Source organism: Plecotus auritus (assembly GCF_963455305.1).
Source record: "Plecotus auritus genome assembly, chromosome: 2".
Lineage (NCBI taxonomy): Eukaryota > Metazoa > Chordata > Mammalia > Chiroptera > Vespertilionidae > Plecotus > Plecotus auritus.
Window position 1 is genome coordinate 3167433 of NC_137771.1, and position 16111 is coordinate 3183543.

Consider the following 16111-nt stretch of genomic DNA (forward strand, 5'->3'; position numbering starts at 1 on the left):
CATTTCCCGACGGGCTTCGCGGATCTCCCGCCCTCCCTCCTGAGACACGAGCCGAACTGGGCGTCAGGTCGGGGAGCCGGTCGGGTTCCCGCTCGCCGCCGCCGCCGCCGCCCCCCGCAGCGACTCTCCCGCCTCTCCTGCCGCGCCGGCCGCGGGAGCTGCATCGCGAACTCTGCTCGGCCGTGGAGCCGCTGGTCCGGGAACACAGAGTCCGGGACGCGACACGCCGAGCCCCCCCCATCACCTCTAGCCGGGGCGACCCCTCCCCGGTCCGCCCTGGTCCTACGCCGCCGCCGGAGCCCCCAGCCCCGAGCGGCCCCACGGTCCGGAGCCCGCATTCCGGCCCCAGCACTCCCGCAGCCGCCGCCCCCCACCCTGAACATGGACTCCGACTCCTGCGCCGCCGCCTTCCACCCAGAGGTAAGAGCTGCGCCCGGATCCCCCCGACCACCCCCACCTCCGTCCTTCGTTCCCCGGAGCCGGACCCCGCCACCCGAGCGCCGCCCTCCTCCCCCAGCTTTGCGTCGTCGCCCCCCGGCGGCCAACCCCGCCCCCCACTGGGGCCCCCGCTTCGGCGTCCCTCCCGCGGCCGTAAGCGGCGACCCCTCCCGCGGCCGTAAGCGGCGACCCCTCCCGGGCCTCGGTAGCCTCGGGACCTGTCTGCGCTCCGGGCCCCGCCCCGTAGCCTTGCTTACCCCTTCCCCGCCCCCGGGGACTCGGGCCGAGCGCCGCCGCCCCGCGCTCTCGCTTCTCGGAGGAGCCCCCTCTTCCTCCTTCCGGAGGGGCTCACGGCCCCCCTCGGACGGGGACCCGGCTTTGCGCGCCCCCGCCTGCTCCCCTAATCCCCCGGGCCCAGTGGCCCGCGCCCCGCCCCCTGACTCGCGCGCGGCCCCCGCCCCCTCCGGCTCTGGGGAGCCTAGTCTTTCGGGGTCCCCACCCCTGCGGGGGCCCGAGTTGACCCCCCCGCCCTACGCGCGCTCGCATTCCCCTCCGGGGCCCCCGCCCCCCGCCCGCAGGCTTTGCTCGCCCCGCCTCCCACTCCTCCTTCCGGGGATCGGCCCTCGGTTTTCCCGGTTGGCGCCCCTGCCGCGGTCCCCTCTCCCTTCCCGAGGCCCGCAGGGTCCGGGGTGCGGGTCGGGCCGCAGGAGGCGGCGCTGGGTACGCTCTCCCGCCGCGCTGATGCCTCGGGGGTTTGCGGGCCCTGCCATCCCCGGATCCCCGATTCTGCCGACTTCTCGCGCCCCCTCCCCCGCGGGATGGGCCCCGCACCTTCCGGGGCCGAGTGTCGGCGGGGGGCGGCTTCCGCGGGAGGACGGGAGGGGGCCGCACCGCCATCTGCTTTTCCTAAAGGCGGCGGCGCGGCGCGCCGCGGCGGGCGGGGTGGGGGCGGCGCAGGTCCCCCCGCCCCGCGCCCGAGGGCGCCGCCGACTGCCACTCGGCATCCCGGCTCCTGACCCACTTCTGCACGTTCCCCGCCGAAATAAAAGTTTTTCCCGAGAGTTTGAGGGCCGAGGGCTGCTGCCTTCCCACCCCGGTCGGAGGGAGGGCGGTCAGTGGTTCCCGGGGGTGGAGGCAGGATCTCCTGCGCTTCCTGCGCCGGATCGGGCGCTGAGCCCGGTGCTCCGCTAACCTGCGCGCCCTCGGGGGCCGGGGGCCGAGGGGTGGGGGGAGAAGGTGATTTGCTGGAACCAAGTTGAGAAAATAAGTGGCGCACCTGGAAGGAGACCCGCTGGCGGCTCGCTGGTGCCGCGCTGCCCTCAGCCCTGTCCTGGGTGGCCTGAGCCCACCCCCCATTTTCTCCCTCCCTTCCACCCTAGCAGGGCGCTGGGCCCGTAGGCCATGTGAAGGGGGCTGGGGCGGGTGATAAAATAAATGCTTAAAGAAAACCTCAGTAGGTCCGCTGGTAATCAACCACAACGAAGTAGAGTTGTGCTCAGGAGCAAATAAAGGCTTTCTCCTTGAACTGCTCTGCTCTTGAGGGAAAGTCCGTTGTCGGTGAGGGCATCTTTAGATTGAACGGGGATCGGGCGGGCTCCAAAGCCAAAACTCGAGGATTTCATCTTCCACGGCAGGCAGGCCAGCAGGACGGTTCTGCTTTATTCTGGGAGTGGAGCGACACGCGGGTGCCTGGCCTCTGGATGGTGGAGTGGGAGAGGGAGCAGCAGGAAGTGCCCGTGCGGGAGGGACCCAGGGGAGGAGGCCCCCAGGCAGCCCTGGCTGGGGAGGGGTCAGGCTTGAGTGAGCTGGGAAGGATGAGAGCAGTTGGCTTTTGAAGTCACTCAGTGCTTCAGTCACAGCTGCAGCAGCAGCTTATTTTCAAAATGGAAAACGTGTAGCAAAAAAGTAGTTATTAGCACTGATAGGAAGCGAACAGAGAGCCAGAACATGCCGAGAGTGCTAAGAAATGGGCTTTGGACAAGCTTTATTTATCTCCTAGCCAGTTTCCCAGTATTGGCACAGCACCCCCGCTTTCAGCCTCCTGAAAAGTGTTTCTTCTTGACCTGCGCTTACCTGGTGTTGTGTCTAAGGCAGTGGTCGGCAAACTCATTAGTCCACAGAGCCAAATATCAACAGTACAACCATTGACATTTCTTTTGAGAGCCAAATTTTTTAGACTTAAACTTCTTCTAATGCCACTTCTTCAAAATAGACTCGCCCAGGCCGTGGTATTTAGTGGAAGAGCCACACTCAAGGGGCCAAAGAGCCGCATGTGGCTCGCGAGCCGCAGTTTGCCGACCACGGGTCTAAGGTGTTAGTAAATCTTGCAGCGTGTTTTTGAGTTGCTGGCAGCAATAAAAGCTCCAGCTTGCTTTTTGCTTTTTTGTGTGAGTCCACCTACAAGTGTCTACTTTCAAACACCCCCTTCTCCCTGCTCACAGGAGTACTCCCCTGGTTACAAGAGAAGAAGGACCGTGGAGGATTTCAACAAATTCTGCACCTTTGTCCTGGCCTATGCCGGCTACATCCCGTATCCGAAGGAGGTAATCTTCAGCACTGGGGACCTTTCTGGCAGTGCAACCAGGGTTGTGTGGGAGGGCTTCAGATAAGAGTTGGGCAAAAATCTTCCTTGGAAACTTAGACCAGCCTGGGAAATGGCTCCTCAAACTCTGGTAGGAAATAAAATGCAGGCTTGTCTAGAAATGATTTCGTAAACTTTCAGAGTTTGCTTGAAAATGACTATTTGCGCCCTGGCGGGTTTGGCTCAGTGGATAGAGCATCGGCCTGCGGACTGAGGGGTCCCGGATTTGATTCTGGTCAAGGGCATGTACCTTGGTTGCGGGCACATCCCCAATAGGGAGTGTGCGGGAGGCAGCTGATCGATGTTTCTCTCTCATCAATGTTTCTAACTCTCTGTCCCTCTTCCTTCCTCTCTGTAAAAAATCAATAAAATATATTAAAAAAAAAGAAAACTATTTGCTATCAGCCAGCTCTTTTTTAAAATTTAATTTTTCAGTTGCAGTTTGCATTCAGTGTGGCATCGTGTTAGTCCAGGTGTGCAGCATAGTGGCTAGACAATCCGCCATATACTTGACAAAGTGTTGCCCCTGCTATTTCCAGTGCCCACCTGATGCCGTACGCAGTTATTACGGTATTACTGACTGTGTCCCCCATTCTGTGCTACCTGCTTGCTCTTAATGGCCAGTATTTCTTTCTTTTTTTTTTTTTTAAATATATTTTATTGATTTTTTACAGAGAGGAAGGGAGAGGGATAGAGAGCTAGAAACATCGATGAGAGAGAAACATTGATCAGCTGCCTCCTGCACACCCCCTACTGGGGATGTGCCCGCAACCAAGGTACATGCCCTTGACCGGAATCAAACCCGGGACCCTTCAGTCCGCAGGCCGACGCTCTAGCCACTGAGCAAAACCAGTCAGGGCAATGGCCAGTATTTCTTGAGTGCTGACTGTGGCCAGCACTGGTTTTGGCTCTTACAGTATGAGGTAGGGGAAATTACTTGTCCCCATGTTAAAGCTAGGACAAGGTAGGGAGCGCCTTGCCCTGGGTCACAGGCCAGTGAATGGTGGAGTCTGGCGAGCAGCCTCCTGGCTGCTGTGCACGTCCCGTACAGAACCTACGGGGACTTGGGCCCAAATCCCACGGGATTTCAGGGATTTTTTTGCCCCCGTTGCTTATAAATGGGCAGAAGTGTGGAGCAGCACTGCCATGGTCCTCAAACTTCAGAGCCTCGTTTATACTGACCGAGACTAAAAAGAAGGGACCCCGGTACTCCTAGGGGCCAGGTCCCAGCCTTAGTGTATCCCTTGCTTCGCTGTCGCTGGATCATGCCTGCTTTGTGCCACACAGAACGTGGCCATTATTTGCAAATAAAGTGCTTGAATGGTCTGAAGGAACCAGAGTGTAGCTCACTCACTGCTTTGGGGCAATAATTATCCACTTTAATTTTTGCAATATTTTGGGATATCTCCAGTTTTAAAAAAGTGTACTGGGAAATTCTCAAAACTAATTTAAACTCACTTAATTAAAAAATGCACCCTGTGGGAGGACGGAGGGAGGGAGATGTTCCAGTCAGGGAAGGATCCTGGGCTGGGGAGCGGGTCTCCCCTCTGTTCACAGGGGTCCACCCAGCACCAGCCGGGTTCCTGAGGGTTCTGCCAGGGCAGGAGGTCCCCTCTCCTGGGGGCACGTTGTCTAAATGGTCGCAATGAAATGCAAATGCCATTGTTCCTAAAAAGCAGTGCTGAGGAGAGCTGGGAGCCTGGGGCTGTGAGCGCAAGGCTGCGGCCCGGCCCTGCCTGGTGCCTGGGAGATCTGTGGGGCCGGCGCTCGTCCGGGACCGTGGAAGTAACCAGAACCTGTGCCTCTCTCCTTTCAGGAACTCCCTTTGAGGAGCAGCCCCAGCCCTGCCAACAGCACCGCGGGCACTGTTGACAGCGACGGCTGGGACGCTGGCTTCCCCGACATCTCGTCCGGGGTGCCCCTGCCAGTCTCCGATCGCTGCTTTGGCCACCTGCAGCCCAGCCTCTTGCAGCGTGCCAAGCCCAGCAACTTCCTGCTGGACAGAAAGAAGACGGACAAGCTGAAGAAGAAGAAGAAGAGGAAGCGCAGGGACAGCGAGGTGCCCGGGAAGGAGGGGTACATGGGCAGCTTGCTGAAGCTGGAAGCTGCCGATCCGTATGTGGAGACCCCCACGAGTCCCCCCCTGCAGGATATGCCCCCGGCCCCCAGCGATCCCTGCTCGGGCTGGGACTCCGACACTCCGTCCAGTGGCTCCTGTGCCACCGTGTCACCTGACCAGGTCAAAGAAATAAAGACTGAGGGCAAGCGGACGATCGTCCGGCAGGGGAAGCAGGTGGTGTTCCGCGACGAGGACAGCACTGGCAACGACGAGGACATAATGGTGGATTCAGGTGAGCGGTCCCGGGACGACGGCCACGCTCTTGGCTGCCGTCGGTCGGAGGAGAGTGATTGAAAGCCGGCGTCTCCGGGAGGTCCCTGCCTCAGAGCGCCCACCGCCTCTAGGGAGGAAGGTCCAAGAAGGTGGGCACAGGTGCTAGGGAAGGGGTGATGGCCGCTAGAGACAGCTCAGGGTCCTGACCTCGAAATCCACAAATAACGCGGCTCATGGTGCACACGTCACCGGGCTCCCCGGACCACAGCTTTGGGGCCCTTTCTGCGCACTCACGACGCTCTCAGGGCGCAGGTGGCACCGGGAGTGGAAGTTGGGTTCTGGTTCTGTCCTTGTCCCACTGGAGGGCGGCTCTCCTGATGGGGAGGGGTCAGGAGGTGTCTTTTCCTTCCTCTGACGTGTTCCTCTCTTGCAGACGACGACTCGTGGGACCTCGTCACCTGCTTCTGCATGAAGCCATTTGCCGGCCGCCCGATGATAGAGTGTAACGAGTGCCATACTTGGATTCACCTGTCCTGTGCCAAAATCCGGAAATCCAACGTGCCGGAAGTGTTTGTCTGCCAAAAGTGCCGGGACTCCAAGTTCGACATCCGCCGCTCCAGCCGCTCCCGGATGGGCTCCCGGAAGCTGTTTCTGGACTGACTGCTGGCGAGTGAGGAGACAGACAGAGCGAGGAATCGGAAGGGACGGGACGGTGGGCTTTGCGGCCCCTTTCTTAGTTGAGCACAGAACTCCCAGCTCTGATGCAGGCAGACCCCTGCCATTCAGGTGCCTAAGCAGAAGGACAGGCTGTCCAGGTGTAGACTGTACATAGCCAGTGACTGGAGCAAGGCCCGTGGCCACAGCGGCTGCGGAGCTGTTCTCTGCAGCGAGGCGGACTGGCGCCCGGGCAGTGGGTGTGGGTCGCTGACAGCGAGGGTCCGTGGTCATCGTGAATCCTTGCTCTCATTAACTGACTCCCGCCGACTGGAACAAGTGCTGTTACTCCCGTTTCCGCTGTGTTGGGGGCAGTGGTCTCCCCGGCCTGTGAACAGCCATACGTGCAAACGTTTTCTTGAGTGTGTCTTTTACCATAAGTGTCCGTACAGCAGCCATCGGAGCTGCCCCTCCCTAGTGGTCCGCCCTTCCGGCCCGTTGTCCCCGGGGCTGCCTGCTGGACTCCTCGGCCTCACTCAGAGGAGCCAGGGGCGGGGGGCGAGCTAATGGTCCCTGGTTTTCCTTCTGTTTGTTGAAAGGGGTCGTCTGTGGCCACTTCTCTGTAGACAAAGAGAGGGTTGGTTGGGAGATGGAAGGGGCCCGTGTTCATAACTGTTTCCCGTTTTGCACGATGTAGAAACTGTCTTTTTGCACGCTGTAGCCAAAAGTATTGGCAGGTTGTTGCCTGGGTGCCCTCTCTCTCCAGTTGGCGTATGGGGGCCTGTGGGTGCCCAGGCAAGGTGTTTTTGAGGGAGGGGGCACTTTGGTTCCTTCGCCTCCCTCCCCCCCACATTATTCCAGTAGCAGCATAAAGGTTAGGCAGTCACGGGGGAGTGGGGGATGGGTAGAGGAGAACTGGGAGGAGGGCCTGTCCCACGGGTCATTCTTAGTGTCCCCTGACAGATTGGCCTGCTGGTCCCACAGGCCAAGGTTGGGACTTGAAGCCTTTTTGGTTTGAGTTGGTGAGTGAGATATATTAACATTGGCCTCCAGGTATGTGCCGGTGAGCTGTGCAGAGGTCCTCGGATCTGGACTCGGGGACACCCCTGAGGGCCCGGCTCTGGAGGAAGCCTGCAGGGCTCTGCTCCAGGTCACTGTACCCTGGGACACTGGTGGTCCTAGGGCTCCACGGAGGAGGGCCTCAGCGCTGTCCCAAATTGACATCGCGCTCAGCAGTTCAAGTACTGGTTCTCGAAAATTGTTTTTGTTTGTTGTTGTTTTTTGTAAATCCATGGGTGTGTTTTCATAAACATTGTTTCTTGTAAAAGCGTGAAAAGGGAAGAATGCCCAGGTTGGCCATGTTTGTTTACAGCAGGATGGACCCGTCTCCCCTCCACATTCTCACTGAAGCACCACGCGCTCAACTGTAGGCCAATCAGAGCCCGTATTTTGTCCTGGCATCATTCATGCTTGACAAGCCAACTGCCTTTGTTTCGTTTTTAATTCTGTTGCTTTTATTAACACAAAAATAGGCATAATTTCTGAAACCCAGTTTATTGTCAAGATCCCCAAAGGAGAAGTCGTGCAGTAGAGAGAAATGGTAAGAAGCTGGCTCAGAAACCATCTCCTCTCCAGACAGCTGGCTCTGACTCTGGCGAGGGCAAATGTGCAGGAGAAGTTGGGAGAGGAATTTGCCAAAGATCTGCCCCAGGACATTGCCTGTCCAGTGTCTTCACCATGAGAATAGCCAAAGTTCCAAAGTGTTTTTCTCTTGTTAAAAATAACGCCACGAAGTTTTAAAGGTGCACTTAGGAGCACCTGTGATTTTACAGTGGGACAGCCAACGCTGGCGATCTACCTGCTCTGAGAAGGTTCAAGGCCCGGGGGCTCCTGCAAGGCTCTGACATTCATCTCAATTTGTTTCTCCATTTCCTTTCGGTTCTTTTAACAGGTGCATCCCTGTGGGCGGTGTCTAAGAAGACACCTCGTTTTTCTGTGTGTTGTGTTGATTGAGCTGGCAGCTGCAATCAGCTTTATGCAAATTAGGCATGGCCCAGCTAGGGCTCTTGGTTGGTGGCTGATGAAGTGAGGAGGGAAAGATGTCACCCCAAAAGCAGGTCCCTCCCATTGGCTTTGGCCAGGCCAGACACTTAACATCGTTTACATGGTTCTGTGTAATTGTAAAGTTTGTGTAAAAAGCGAAGCTGTTTCTGTGAAACTGTATATTTTGTAAATAAAGATATTGCTACTTTGAGGTTGATGTCCAGCTTCAGGTGTTTTTGTTCGGTGCTAAAGGACAATTGTGTTTCATCTGCCTTCATCACTGCCCCAAACCACGATGACGAGAGTTGGGAAGTTAGAGTTCGGTTTAGCCGGATGAAAATGCTCGCAGCCTTCAACCTCCTTTGCTAGTAAGTTCTCCAGAAACCACAGTATGAATAGACATGAGCAGCTCACAATGTCTTTTTAAAAAAATATATTTTATTGATTTTTTACAGAGAGGAAGGGAGCGGGATAGAGTTAGAAACATCGATAAGAGAGACATTAATCAGCTGCCTCCTGCACACCCCCTACTGGGGATGTGCCCGCAACCAAGGTACATACCCCTGACCAGAATCAAACCTGGGACCCTTCAGTCCGCAGGCCGACGCTCTATCCACTGAGCCAAACCGGTTAGGGCTCACAATTTCTTCATCAAATTGAGTTTAAACCCAGTGAGTGGTTACCCGTCTTTGTGAAAGCTGCAGCCTCAGGTTGCCTAAGCAGGATTGGGATCTGGGGGTGCACATACGGCCCCTTTACACCTGGCGCCTGTAGTGCCTGAGTCTGTTCTGTCAGCTGTATCGAACTCAAATTTGGGACCAACTAGCACCTGTAGTGACATCTAAGCATCTCCTAAAGTCTTGAAAATACTGGCCAGGCTGGGCATTGAGCCTTTGTTTCCAGTTGTCTAAGGCTGTTGGTGGGTATAAAATTTGAGGGGCCCCAAACGGGGTGAGGGCGACGGTCCTCAGCGAATGGGGTTGCACAGAGGGGAAGCCCATCAGACAACGCAAGTCCCGGGCAGCAGGCTGGATGCGGGCCATAGAGCAGAGCCTGGCCCGCCAGCACCTCCCGGCGGCCCCGCCCCTCCCATTGGCCCCGCCCCTCAGACCCGGCAACGCCCACCGCGCCCTACAGGCCCCGCCCCCAGCCGCCCACGCCCGGCCCGCCGCCGCCATCTTTGTTAGGGGCGCCGGGCCCGAGGTCTGGAGATGCCGAAGTCGTGCGCGGCCCGGCAGTGCTGCAACCGCTACAGCAACCGCAGGAAGCAGCTCACCTTCCACCGGTGAGGCCGCGGGCGCCGGGGGCGCGGGTCCTGGCTGCCCGGCCCGCCTCGCCCGGGCCAACTGGCCGCGGCCCCCGCGGGAGCCCGAGGCCTGGCGGCGGGGGGCCCGGGACGGGCGGGGTTACGGCCCGGGTGCCTGGGCCGCCGGGCGCGTGGGAACGGGGGGAGGGCTGAGTAACCGCCCCGAGGGCGCAGCCTCCCGCCAGCGGGCGGGGGATGGCGGCGGCCTGCTCGGAGCTCGGGGCTTCCCGGCGGCGCTGAGACAGGCGGGTCAGCCTGGACGAGCGGAAGGGGAGCCGAGCCAGATACGCAGCAGTGAGGGTGCAGCCTCCCAGTAAACCCCGGCTCCCCGCTCCAGGGACACTCAAGAGTAATGGTGTGCACGTCTCAGATAGCACAACTCCAATTGGGGCCATTGCCAACCACACCGGTGGACGGGTGTGGGCCAGACTAAAACTCGCTTTGGTCCATCAGCATAAAGCTGATAAGTATTCCATTGACCCTCCCTTAAGACCTAAAGTCCCAGCCTTTAAACCCCCTTAAAAACAAACGCCCAGCTGCGCTCTCCCCCGGGCAGGCCCGCACCTCCCCCTTCTCCCCCCCCCAGGCAGGCATCTGCTAAACTAGGCGGCTTGCAACCCACACGCGCCCTGACGAATCCAACCGGCGACCTCTGGGTGCACGGAACAACGCCCAGTCAACGGAGCTCGCTGGCCGAGCTTTGTTTTTCTCTCTCACCTTGTGTTTGTGTCGATGTAAGAAATGCCCAAACCTGCAGAGGACTTTCTAGGTTCCCAGGTTCCTTTTATGCGTTTGAAATTGAGGAGGGAATGTAAAGATTACTTGAGGGAGGGAGAAAGCAAGGGGGGGGGTTAGATTACAGGATGGATAACAAGGTGTGTTAACTAGATGCATAAAAATAAAGGACAAGGCAAAGGCAAACCTTTTACCAAAGAAATTATAGGTTCGGGGCGTGACTACCCAGCATGACCTGCCCAGTTAGGAATTTACGATCAGATTACCCCGGAGTCTCCATAGAAACCCCTTGTTTTTGTCCAGAATTGTGAGTGGTACTCGGTTGCAGTTCATTGCTGCGTAGTATTCCGCTGAATGAGAAGCCGGAATTAACCTCTTCTCCCGAAGGGCACTGGGGGCCTCCGTGTTCTGGCCACCCACACACGGCTCAGCATTTCTGCGGGGACCAGTCTTTGGTGCATGTGTCTATGTGGGTGGAGCTGCCTTCGGTTCACTCTCCAACCCGTTCCACTTAGACTCTTGCCCCCCCCACCCCCTTCCACAAAAGAGCTCTGTCAAGTCCTACCCTCCTGCATCGGCCGGCTGGGCGCGGTCATCCCCCTCTGTCCAGATCTGCCCGAGACTCATGTCCTTCGGTCCCACTCTGGCTGTCTCAGCCACATCTGCTCTGGTTGCTCCTTTAACCACCGGGCACATGCCTGCGGCTTGCTTTCCCTTCTTTTTTTTTAAAAAAAAAATATATTTTATTGATTTTTTACAGAGAGGAAGGGAGGGGGATAGAGAGTTAGAAACATCGATGAGAGAGAAACATCGATCAGCTGCCTCTTGCACACCTCCTACTGGGGATGTGCCCACAACCAAGGTACATGCCCTTGACCGGAATCGAACCTGGGACCTTTCAGTCCGCAGGCCGACGCTCTGTCCACTGAACCAAACCGGTTTTGGCTGCTTCCCCTTCTGATACCCACACACGTGCGCTCCCACAGCTTGAGCTCCCACTCCCAGCAACCTCGGCTCGAACGACAGCTCTCAGGTGGCCTCCCCTGACCGCGTCCTCTCTCCGTTCCCACACAGTCTGCGTCTGTCTGTTATCCTCTGCACGTTCTGGAACGTTGGCTGCATGAGGCGGAGCGTCTTACTCGCTCCCCCCCCCCCCCCGCACCCAGAGCAGGCCCCCCACATGGCAGGCTCCCAGGGGGACGGATGAAGGCTCACCTGGCACATGGAGCTTTGGAAACAGCTCTTTGGCACGTTCATGGTCTCACCTTTCCTAACGAGGCTGTAGACAGCGTGACAGAAGCTTCCAGAAATTGGATGTGGTTTAACAGAGTGAGGTTACTGGACTTTCCCGGTTGTCTAGATACTGTGTGAGGATGGAACATGTCCGCTCATTCCCTCCCGCCGCCTCCTTTGGCCCGTAGGTTCCCGTTCAGCCGGCCCGAGCTGCTGAAGGAATGGGTGCTGAACATCGGGCGGGGCAACTTCGAGCCCAAGCAGCACACGGTCATCTGCTCGGAGCACTTCCGCCCCGAGTGCTTCAGTGCCTTTGGGAACCGCAAGAACCTGAAGCACAACGCTGTGCCCACGGAGTTCGCCTTCCAGGACGCCAGGCAGGTGAATGCTCCTCCCGGGGCCCGCCTGCGGGTCCACCCAGCAGTGGGGGGGGCGGGGTGGCGTTCCCAGGAACATCCGAGGCCAAGCCCGCCTACCCCGGACTCCATGCATGGCGCTGCCTTTGGGGAGGGTGACACAGTCCAAGGAGGGAGACAGGCGCCGGCAGTGGAGTTGAGGGCAGCATGCTTAGCCCCCGGGATTGGGGCCCAGCCAGCCCTGATGGCCATGGCCTTCGTTTTGGGAGATCCCCAACATAAAGCCGATTTAGAAATGAGTCACGCCTTACACCAGGAGGCTGTTGGAGCAGCGAGTGGCGAGTGTGGCCAGAGCCTGGTCCTTTATGCGGTTCACTTATGCCTGGTCCCACGCAGGCTCCAAGCCGCGCAGCGAAGACCTAGCCAGGCGTCCTCAAACTACGGCCCGCGGGCCACATGCGGCCCGCCGAGGACATTGATCCGGCCCGCCGGGGGCCACTGCCTGTCCTGCTTAGCAGCCGACGCGTCCCGGGCCCGCAGTGCGCACAGGAATTTGTTCATAGTTGTTTTTTTAAACTATAGTCCGGCCCTCCAACAGTCTGAGGGACAGTGAACTGGCCCCTGTTTAAAAAGTTTGAGGACCCCTGATTTTTTCCCAGCAGAGGCAGCCCCTGAGCTGCATTTGGACCCCTTCCTAGTAGCCAGCCAGGGCCTGGGCACCTGTGATCAAGAAGCCAGAGGCTGCCACTGCCATTCAGCACCTCTCCCTTGGGGTCCTGCTGGGTGCTGTGGGTGCTGGCTGAGAGCTCCCCGCGAACGGGCCAGGCCGGTGGAGCAGTCACCGAGCGGCTTCACTGGAACTGCCCACTGTCAGCTACTGCACCCCAACCCCAGAGCGTGTTTGTTGACAGAGGAGTTAGGTCACTTTCCTGTGGTCCTGTTTGTCCCAGAGGGATTGCAGTTAACCACTGGGGGGGTGGGGGGGCGGGGAGGACGGGAGATGGGTCTGGAGCCTGGAGCTGGTCTGGCCGTGGGCCGCTCAGCTGCGAGCGCCTGGGGACAGATGAGGCGGATGTTTTGCACCACACGGCTGCCGCTCACGGAGCAAAATGTGAGGCCCTGCTACTCGCCTGAATGCCAGGCCCTAGGGCAGGGGTGGGCAAACGTTTTGACTCGAGGGCCACAATGGGTTCTTAAACTGGACCACAGGGCCGGAACAAAAGCATGGATGGAGTGTTTGTGTGAACTAATATAAATTCAAAGGAAAGGAGCGGAGGGGAGAGCAAGAGAACCCTCCGCTCTTTCGGCTCCGAGGGCCGGATAGAACAGCCGAACGGGCCGGATCTGGCCCGCGGGCCGTAGTTTGCCCACAGCTGCCCTAGGGCGACACAAGTTAGGTCCCTGGCTTCACAGGGCCTCTGGCCAAGGTTTGGGAGCGTCTTGGGAGAACAGATCCCAGTGGGCGGAGGTGGAGGTGGGTTGGATTTCAAGGCCCAAGATACTTGGATAAACATGGGCCTGAGAATGAGGTTCTTGGGGTGCAGGTCCCTTACTCACACCCTGACCGCGCCCAACATCAGGCCACTGTCCACAGCAGCCCCGTCTGTCAGCTGGTGAGGGAAGACCAGACCCGGCCGCCAAGGGTGGGAATGGCGACTCTGAGAAGGACAAGGCCGGTCTGCGCTGGGGGCCAGTTTGCGCTGGGGCCGGTCTGCCTGCAGCCTTGCCCTGCGTTTCCAGGTCCTCCCAGAAGCGGAGGCCAGGGAGCTCAGGCCGGACACTGCCCTCCCAGGGCCGCAGCCGCCTCCCAGCGCCGGAGACCCTGTAGGGCAGGTAAGGCCAGGCGCCAAGGTGCCACATGGCGGGTTGGTCTCAGCAAGAGGGGATTTGTTTCAAATAAAATGAGGAAAACCAGTGCCCAAACTGAGCACCTTGGGGTGTGACAGGAAGCGCCACCAGGTGGGCAGACGTGGGGCAGGAGAGCTGCGGGACGGGACCGAGGCCCTTCCACCTCCTGCTGGAGGGCAGGCTGCAGGTGCCTGGCTGTGGCCTCGGTTTACCTTCCACCCACTGTCCCCAGGTCCTGCCATGTACACCGGAAGCAGCTGAGGCCCCTGCTCAGCCGGCCAGCCCCCCGCAGCCATCTGATCACAGCTATGCCCTTTTGGACTTGGGTGCCCTAAAGAAGAAACTGTTTGTGACCCTGAAGGAAAATGAAAAGCTCCGGAAGCGCCTGAAGGCCCAGAGGCTGGTGATGCGGAGGCTGTGCCGCCGCCTGCGAGCCCGTGGAGCGGGGCGGCCAGGCCCCCAGCCAGAGCAGCAGAGCTGAGCCCGGCTTTCTCATCCGAGCCTGGCGCGTGGGACTGCGGTTCGGGGGCGCTGGCCATGAGCCTTTCAGTCCTGCTGAGGACAGGGGGCAGTGTGGCCTCAGGTGTTGTGGTGGTGTTGGGCCGTGAACGTGAGAAGCTGGGTCATCCAGTGACTGCCCAGCTGTCCGTTCAGCACGAGCCAGGCCAGGGTCCTCAGACCCACAGCACGCTGAGCAGAGTGGCAGACACCCCCATGGGGAGGGACTCGGTGCCTGGGTCACTCCCACCACACCAGAGCGGGGACAGAGGACTCAGCAGGCTGGGCCCTCCCCTGCCTGGCCAGCCCCCTCCGGCCTACGGCACCTCTTTTCACACACCCTCTGCCCGGCCTGGTTTGATGGAACTAGGCGACCAAGCGTCTCCCTCCACTGCGGGGGTTCCTCCTGTACAAAAGCCCGCGCTGGCCCCGGCCGGGGTGCTCAGTTGGTTAGAGTATCATCCCGACACGCCGAGGTTGGGGGTTTAACCTCTGATCAGGGCACATACTAGAAGTAACCAGTGAGTGCACAAATCCATGGAACAAACCCATGTTTCTCTCAACTGAAAAATAGTCCTGGGCCCGGCTGGTGTTGCTCAGTGGTTGAGCGTTGACCTATGAACCAGGAGGTCACAGGTCAACGGCACATGCCCAGGTTGTGGGCTCTATTCCCGGTGGGGAGAACGCAGGAGGCAGCTGATCGATGATTCTCATAACTGATGTTCCTATCTCTGTGCATCTCTGAACTCAATAAAAAGTGGCCGGTGTGGCTCAGTTGGTTAAGCGTCACCCCAGGCATCAGAAGGTTGCTGGTTTGATCCCTGGTAGGGAGCTGTGGGAGGCATCAGGTCCATGTTTCGCTCTCACATTGATGTATGTTTCTCTCTACCTCCCCCTCTGAAAGTCAATAAAAAAGGTTTTTAAAGTTAAAAAATGAAAACAAGCACTAATTTGAAGTTCTCTCTCCTGCTCGCTGTGGTGATGCTGCGAAGACTGACTTCCTGTCTCCCGCTGAGGAGCAGGTAGGGCGTGACCACCTCTGACTACAAAGAAGGTGATTTTAGTAAGAATGACAAGCAGCAAACAAGCCTGAGAGCTCCTAGCCCTGGACTCCGCCTCCGGTCCCTGCCTAGAGCACAAAACAGGCCGGTAGGTCCCAGGGCGACCTCAGGGTCTGACCAGAGTTGGTCAGTGAAGGCTATGGGGAGGGACGGCCTTTGAGGAGGCACCTCCCTCTGGTGGCTCACTCCACACCCCGCCTCACTCCACAGTGTACAGATGCACGCCACCCCCTCTGCTCACTCCAGTGTACAGATGTACACCACCCCCCTCTGCTCACTCCAGTGTACAGATGTACGCCACCCCCCTCTGCTCACTCCAGTGTACAGATGTACGCCACCCCCCTCTGCTCACTCCAGTGTACAGATGTACGCCACCCCCCTCTGCTCACTCCAGTGTACAGATGCACGCCACCCCCTCTGCTCACTCCAGTGTACAGATGTACGCCACCCCCCTCTGCTCACTCCAGTGTACAGATGCACACCACCCCCTCTGCTCACTCCAGTGTACAGATGTACGCCACCCCCCCTGCTCACTCCAGTGTACAGATGCACGCCACCCTCCCCCCCGCTCACTCCAGTGTACAGATGCACGCCACCCCCCCTGCTCACTCCAGTGTACAGATGCACGCCACCCCCCCCCCCGCTCACTCCAGTGTACAGATGTACGCCACCCCCCTCTGCTCACTCCAGTGTACAGATGTACGCCACTCCCCTCTGCTCACTCCAGTGTACAGATGCACGCCACCCCCCCTGCTCACTCCAGTGTACAGATGCACGCCACCCCCCCCCCCGCTCACTCCAGTGTACAGATGTACGCCACTCCCCTCACTCCAGTGTACAGATGCACGCCACCCCCCCTGCTCACTCCAGTGTACAGATGTACGCCACCCCCACTGCTCACTCCAGTGTACAGATGTACGCCACTCCCCTCACTCCAGTGTACAGATGCACGCCACCCCCCCTGCTCACTCCAGTGTACAGATGTACGCCACCCCCACTGCTCACTCCAGTGTACAGATGCACGCC

General features: G+C 58.9%; 2 protein-coding genes across 5 annotated transcripts; both read left to right on the forward strand.

The window, feature by feature from the left end:
• Positions 1-8264, forward strand: PHF13 (PHD finger protein 13). The gene is made up of 4 exons (XM_080656786.1): positions 1-420; positions 2880-2981; positions 4836-5370; positions 5785-8264. The coding sequence occupies exons 1-4, from the start codon at positions 382-384 to the stop codon at positions 6009-6011; spliced, it is 903 nt and encodes a 300-aa protein (XP_080512912.1). The 5' UTR covers positions 1-381; the 3' UTR covers positions 6012-8264.
• Positions 8265-9205: 941 nt separating this feature from the next.
• THAP3 (THAP domain containing 3) lies at positions 9206-14952 on the forward strand. Of its 4 annotated transcripts, none has more exons than XM_080656789.1 (4): positions 9206-9333; positions 11511-11703; positions 13259-13511; positions 13759-14952. In XM_080656789.1, the coding sequence occupies exons 1-4, from the start codon at positions 9260-9262 to the stop codon at positions 13785-13787; spliced, it is 549 nt and encodes a 182-aa protein (XP_080512915.1). In that variant the 5' UTR covers positions 9206-9259; the 3' UTR covers positions 13788-14952. The 4 variants fall into 4 exon arrangements, with proteins under 4 accessions (XP_080512915.1, XP_080512917.1, XP_080512914.1 ...); XM_080656791.1 differs by having other exon boundaries at positions 13273-13511; XM_080656788.1 differs by having other exon boundaries at positions 13419-13511.
• Positions 14953-16111: the final 1159 nt, after the last annotated feature.

What these genes read in the sequence shown, in the direction of transcription:
- PHF13 (XM_080656786.1), top strand. Translation starts at nt 382, where the DNA reads ATGGACTCCGACTCCTGCGCCGCCGCCTTCCACCCAGAG. An exon ending in CCGCCGCCTTCCACCCAGAG is followed by an intron (nt 421 to 2,879) that starts GTAAGAGCTGCG and finishes CCCTGCTCACAG; the next exon opens with GAGTACTCCCCTGGTTACAA. An exon ending in GGACATAATGGTGGATTCAG is followed by an intron (nt 5,371 to 5,784) that starts GTGAGCGGTCCC and finishes CCTCTCTTGCAG; the next exon opens with ACGACGACTCGTGGGACCTC.
- THAP3 (XM_080656788.1), top strand. Translation starts at nt 9,260, where the DNA reads ATGCCGAAGTCGTGCGCGGCCCGGCAGTGCTGCAACCGCTACAGCAAC. An exon ending in AAGCAGCTCACCTTCCACCG is followed by an intron (nt 9,334 to 11,510) that starts GTGAGGCCGCGG and finishes TTTGGCCCGTAG; the next exon opens with GTTCCCGTTCAGCCGGCCCG. An exon ending in CCGGAGACCCTGTAGGGCAG is followed by an intron (nt 13,512 to 13,758) that starts GTAAGGCCAGGC and finishes CACTGTCCCCAG; the next exon opens with GTCCTGCCATGTACACCGGA.